The sequence below is a fragment of the Nicotiana attenuata genome, unplaced genomic scaffold, assembly GCF_001879085.1.
Source record: "Nicotiana attenuata strain UT unplaced genomic scaffold, NIATTr2, whole genome shotgun sequence".
In the NCBI taxonomy this organism is placed as follows: domain Eukaryota; kingdom Viridiplantae; phylum Streptophyta; class Magnoliopsida; order Solanales; family Solanaceae; genus Nicotiana; species Nicotiana attenuata.
This window is the reverse complement of record NW_017674565.1, coordinates 5,099-11,780: the sequence shown is the minus strand read 5'-3', so window position 1 is coordinate 11,780 and position 6,682 is coordinate 5,099. Positions and strand designations below refer to the sequence as shown.

The 6,682-nt window shown below is 40.1% G+C and overlaps 1 protein-coding gene across 1 annotated transcript; it reads left to right on the top strand.

The window, feature by feature from the left end:
• The first annotated feature begins 1,837 nt into the window (after positions 1-1,837).
• LOC109218907 (NAC domain-containing protein 68-like) lies at positions 1,838-3,130 on the top strand. Its single transcript, XM_019383305.1, has one exon. It carries the CDS (start codon positions 1,838-1,840, stop codon positions 3,128-3,130), a length of 1,293 nt encoding a protein of 430 aa, XP_019238850.1.
• Positions 3,131-6,682: the final 3,552 nt, after the last annotated feature.

The window sequence follows — 6,682 nt, the reverse complement described above, 5'->3', positions numbered from 1 at the left end:
CGTAGCCCCCGCAAATAGGAGCACATAATCAATTATTTTACCTATGGGGACAATTCCCTCTTACAAGGTTAGAAATGAGACCCACCTCACTCCGAAGATCCATAACCGGCATTCCACGCCCTTCGAAGACTCTAATTGATGCACCACGCTCCAAAACTGGCCAACGGTTACGCAAATCCATTAATATATGCTCAAATATTCGTTACAATCTAATTTATAGCAATTCCTAACTCCGATCGAAAAGTTGACCAAAACGCCCTCGGGCCCACGTGCCCGAAATCCGAAATTTTTCGAAGATATACTCTACACATAGCTTCACTAGCTCAAATATATAATTTACTCCTAATTCCATGCTCAAATTCGTGGTAAAATCCAATTTATCAAGTTTCTAGGTTTTCTTCCAAAAATCCCAATTTTCCCACAATTTTCATGTCTAATTCCATGATATAATCTTGTATTTAACTTGTAAATGAGTAGGAGTAACTTACCTTAACATAGATGACGAAAATCCCACTTGATGCTCTCCCAAAAATCGCCCAAGCCATGAAAATATGAGAAGAAATGGCAAAAATCCCGATTTTAAACAACCATTCTGCCCCCAGCATTTTTCGCACCTGCGGTCCATCGACCGCTTCTGCGGTTCCGCAGGTGCGGTCCAAATACCGCATCTGCGGTCCTCCCTGGGCCGCCCCAATCTCGCTTCTGCGACACGCCTCCCACAGATGCGGTCCCTCTTCTGCGGAACCTTGACCGCATCTGCTGTCCTCGAGCCTTAGACCAAAATCCGCTTCTGCGGTCCTAGAACCGCAGATGCGGTTATGACAGAAGCACCAAACCTCAGCCTTCCAAAAATCCCATTTCCGATCCGTTAACCACCCGGATTCCACCCGAAGCACCCAGTACCACAACCAAGCATACCAACCAATCCCAAAACACATTACGGACTCGCTCGAGGCCTCAAATCACATCAAACAACGCTAAAATCATGAATCGACCTCCAATCCAAACTTAATGAACTTCAAAAATTCAAACTTCTATATCCGATGTTTAAACCTATCAAATCACGTCCGATTGACCTCAAATTTTGCGTACAAGTCATATTTGACATTACGGACATCTCCAACTTTCGGAATTGGATTCCGACGCCGATATCAAAAAGTCCACCTCCGGTCAAACTTCTCAAAAACCTTCAAATTTCTATCTTTAGCCAAATGGCTCCAAAATGACCTACGGACCTCCGAATTCACTTCCGATCGCGCTCCCAACTGCAGAATCACCATACGGAGTTATTCACAGACTGGGAATTCCAAACGGACATCGATAGCACTGAAATGCACTTCAAGCCAAACTTATGAAATTTCTTCTAAAATGCTAACTTCCACAATAGGCGCCAAAACGCTCCCGGGTTATCCGAAACCCGAACCGGGCATACGCCCAAGTCCGAAATCATCATACAAACCTGCTGGAACCTTCAGATCCCGATTCCGAGGTCGTCTACTCAAAAATCCAATTCTAGTTCATTCTACTATTTGGTTTAGTATTTGATTTAATTTGAAATATAAGGAAGGTTACATTTTTTTTACAAATAAGCAACATTATAGGGGTGTTTATTACAAATATCTAGAACTGTGGAATTGAAAATTTCCCAATTCTTGGTAAATTCGGCTTTCAGTTGCTTCCCGCCTATATATAGCCCAACCCTACGTATATAAGTAGGCATCAAATAGGCAATATTTTTTCTACTTCACTTTTCCATTCTTGAAGAGTGTTCTTAGGGTTCAGTGAAAGTATTTCCTTTCTGTTTTCAGGCTAATTTCTTCCACTGAAAACAAAAAACATGACTATCAGCAGCCATAATTATGGTCCAAATCCAGTACTTGGAATCAGATTTCGACCCACTGATGAAGAGCTTACGCTCTTTCTACTTAAATTCGTTTCGTGCAAGAATTTCTCGTGTGATCATATTCGAGTTGAGAATCTTTACGGGAATAAGAAGCCATGGGATATATTCGAAAACAATTTTCTGGGAGATGATACAAAGGTAAACTATTTCTTTACTAAGTTGAAGAGAACAAAAGCGGGTGGTTCAAGGTTCAGTCGACGGCTGATCGGAGGAGGCTGTTGGAAAGGACTTGACAAACACAAATCAGTTTTTAAAGGGTCAAAGTTGATTGGGTTCAAGAAAAGTTTTCGATATCTTGAAAAAGAGAAAAGTGTCGATCAAGGAATTAAAAATATTGTTTGGAACATGAAAGAGTATAGTCTTAATGACAACATACTAAAGGTGTTAAGACAACGAAATATAATTCAGCATGAGGACTATGTTTTGTGCTGCATTAAGCGTAAATCTGTATATGCTAATGATCATAAGGAATTAGGAGATCATATGGAAATAGCGGCCAGTGGAAACAACGTTGTTGCTGTTATGAATTCGACAACTCAAGAGCATGAGCTTGACTATATTACAAGTTCTTCAGAGGATCAAGGGACAGGTTTTCATGATTTGTGTCCTTCCAATCAATTCGCATCATCCGAACATAATAACGCGTTTGATCAGTTGCAATTAGTGGATGTACAAGCGCAGAATATTGAAGAGATGGCACCTTATTCAGTTCAAAGTCATGTTGAATATGTTGGAAGTTCATGGACAACTTCAAATCAATTCACATACTACTCACCTGATAATAATGGCTTTCAGTTGCAACAAGACCATAGTAATGTTCCATCAACATTGGCTGACATAAATATTGATCATGTGGATATGAAAGTGTACGAGTACATGGGTAGTTTACTAGCAGAAAAATCAAATACTGCAGAACCCCATTTGCCTATCTGCAATATTGATGAGCAGAACATCATGTGTCCAATGGCTCAAGGAAGTAGTAGTGCCATGGTTAATGAAGAAAACATTAATGCTGGATTTGTGTCTGATCAGTGGTCAAAAGAGCAAGTGCACAACATTGAAGAGAGGGCACCTATCAGTTTTACTGATATGTTAACATCATCAGATTACTATGCTGAGCCATGCTTAGTTATAAGCAGCGACGAGTGCTTCACAATGGAGGAATTATTGGGTTCTGATAATGATGATGTTATTGCAGCAGACTTAGGTTGGATGGCCACTCAGTAGGCAGGCTCCTTGAATCAGGTCATTAATTAAGTCTGTTGGTAATTAATTAAGCAGAGACCAGGAATAGGAAGCAGAAATCATTAGTTATATAGGTAGTTTGGATTATTGCAGTATGTAAACAGAAGATGAATGGTTACTTTGTGAACATGGATAGGTGAAATTCTTTTATAGGTAACTGTGTAAATTAAGTATGAATACTATGGTTAACATGGAAGAGATCTCATCTGTCTAATATTTTGTTCCTCTGTTCTTTACTACTTACTTCAAAGTGAGAAAGTTTGTTTTTATTAATTAACTCGATTGCTTCTTGTAATTACTATTTAAAGCTGTCCATTAATTAGTAATTTGAGGTGTACAAAGAATTGAAAATTGATTATGGTCTTCATTCATCCTAGGCTAGTTAGTACTAATTAAGTACAAAGAATTAAATTTCTTGCTTTTTGATTTGCTTGTAATGTTAGGAAAATGTGAAATATGGCCAATATTTTGGCTAGCTTCATCTCACGTAAGCATAAGCCTATTTGCAAAGTAGACCTTGTTGGCAATGTTTTTTGGGACCCAAACAAATTGTATTGTGTTTGTTTTACAGCTTGGAGGCCAAGGCTTTTTTGCCTATAACAGAAAAGGCCATTAGTTCATTTTAAACACATCAATAAGACTCAAGTCTTCATTTCTTGTTTCTTCCTCTTCTCCTTTATTGAGAGTTATTTGTAAGAGAGTTGAGTGTTGGGAAACACTTGTGTGATCCCCTTTATTTGGAGTGATCTTGTGAGCTAGGTTATTCTCTCGGGCGTATTTGGGATTAATTAGAGTATTTACTCTAATTTTGTATGCTCTTTTATATTCTTATTGCTATAGTGAATTTGCTCCTCTCTGCTTGTGGACGTAGGTCACTTTGACCGAACCACGTTAAATTTGTTGTTATCAACTTGTATTGTCTTTGTTATTGTCATTATAACATTGTTTGGCTAAATTTTGCACTACTCGATTTTCGATCCTAACAAATTGGTATGAGAGCCGGGTCTAACCGGGTTTGTTTCAGTAGTCAATGACTCTAACAAAGACTTATGTTGAGAAATTTGATCGAAGTGCAAACTTTAGAATGTGGCAATTAAAGATGGAAGCTATCCTAATTCAGGATTGCTTAGATTTGGCACAACAAGGAAAGGAGAAGAAGCCAGATAAAATGACGGGCGAGGAGTTTGCCGTCATTGACAAAAAGGCAAAAGCAGGTATTATTATAAATCTCTTAAATGAGTTTTTTTGCGTAAAGTTTCTACACAAAGCTCAGCCAAAGGCATATGGGAAAAGCTGAAAGCCCTGTATACGAAAAAGAATAGTAGAAAATAGGCTTTACCTAAAGCAAAAACTCTACGCTTTTCGTATGGCTGAAGGTACATCTATACTTACACATCTTGATACTTTTAATTCTCTTCTTATGGATTTAAGTAACATAGATACTGAAATCAAAGATGCGGATCAAGCTATGTTATTGCTTGTTTCCTTACCCCAGTCGTTTAAACATATAATGCTTTATAGAAAGGATAATATCTCTTGTAAAGATATCAAATCTATTTTAAAATAAAAAGAACAAATAGACAGATTACTGAGAAAACTAGTGAGAACCAAGGGGAAGGCTTGTTCATAAGAGGTAGATCCAATAAGAAAGATTCAAGTAGTGAGAGACCTAAATCAAGGTTAAAATCCAGATACAGAAATGTCATGTGCAGATACTGTCATAAGAAAGGTCACATTATTTCTGAATGCTTTAAATTGAAAAACAAAGAAAAGCATATAGAAAGAAAAATGAGTACAAAAATACTGACACTGCCGAAGCAAGTGTAGCTGCTGATGAGACTGAGGGAATTATTTTTTTAGTAACTAATAATAGTTTCAAATCTGATAATCAGTGGATTTTAGATTCGGATTGTTCTTATCATATGAATCCCAATCGGGATTTATTTACCACAACCATGTGAGTGAAGCTGCCTCAGCCGGACTACCCAACTCATAAGCACGCTACCACTAATAGGCCGCTTCTCTAAGCTGGAACGTAGTGAAATAAACCCCACTCGACTCTGCTACACCCATAGTACGGAGGATACGGTGGCACTCCGCAAGAAAGCCTTAGCCATCCTCTGACGACAGCCCACTGAAAGTACGAGGGTCATATTTCTTATACCTCTCGAGCCTGAGCTGCTCCTCCTTAGAAACTGCTGCCCTACCCTCGGGCCAAACTGGGGCTACCTGTTGCACTGGTATGACCTCTAGAACGTGGTCGACCTGAACCCGTTGCTCTTGGGTGCGGGCGGCAAGCGTCTATGCTTCTCCCCCGGCCTGAGATATGGCAGGAGCAAGTGGGATCAACCATGCCTGAGCCAAAGTGCCAAACATGCTCAGAAACCGTGCAACGGTCTCCTGAAGAGTTGGTGCTGTAATAGGCGTCTCGGGTGCTTGTGCTCCGACTGAAGCTACTGGTGGCTCCTCCGTAGCAGCTCGTGCGGGTGCTCTGGCTGCACCACGTGGACGTCCTCGGCCTCTACCCCAGCACTGCCTCTTGCGGCTCTAGCAGGTACGTGGGTACCTGGTCATCTGATCCGGCTGTACGTGTCCTCACCATCTGTGAGAGAATAGAAGACAGAAGTTAAAATTCCGAGTTCAATAATTTCGCACGACAAGGGATCAAAGAAGTGAAATCTTCCTAACAGTTTCATAGCCTCCCGAAGATAAGTACAAACATCTCCGTACTGATCCACGAGACTCTACTAAACCTGCTTGTGACTCATAACACCTATGAACCTAGAGCTCTGATACCAACTTGTCACGACCCAAATCTCCCCCCGTAAGATGTTGTGACGGCACCTAGTCTCTAAGACTAGGTAAGCCTAACAATTGCGGAAAAAGTAAACAATAATATAAATAACTACTAAACCTTAACAATAACAGGTGTGTGTGTATATATATATAAAGCTGGAAAACTGCCGCTCGACATGTACAAGTAAAACCAACAACTCCGAATATAAACAACACCCAAAGACCCGATAGTCAGAAGTCACAAGCTCTAAGAATTTGTCTAACTGGTTCTACATATCAGTAACTAGGAGAAATAAAGGAGGAACACCATAAAAGGATAGAGGGGGACTCCGAGGTCTGCAAACGCTGGCAAATATACCTTGAACTCTCCGAAGCAGCAGCAAGTACTCTCAACTAATATTGGGGCTAGTAGGATGTACCTGGGTCTGCAAACAAAACTTGAAGAGTTAGCATAAGTACACCACAATGGTACCAGTAAGTGCCAAGTCTAACCTCGGTAGAGTAGTGACGAGGTTAGGTCAGGGACCTACCGGAATATAACAAATAAGGTAGAAGATATAACAAAAGAATGAAAGACTCAGAATTTAACAACGAGAAATATAGGAAGATAACAACACTGCATATAGGGATAAATAATAGGGACGCTCCACGAGATACCGTCTCGTAGTCCCAAAAGTAAATGCTCAATAGGGGATCTCCCGAGGCACCGCCTCATAGTCCCAAAAGTAAATATGCAAC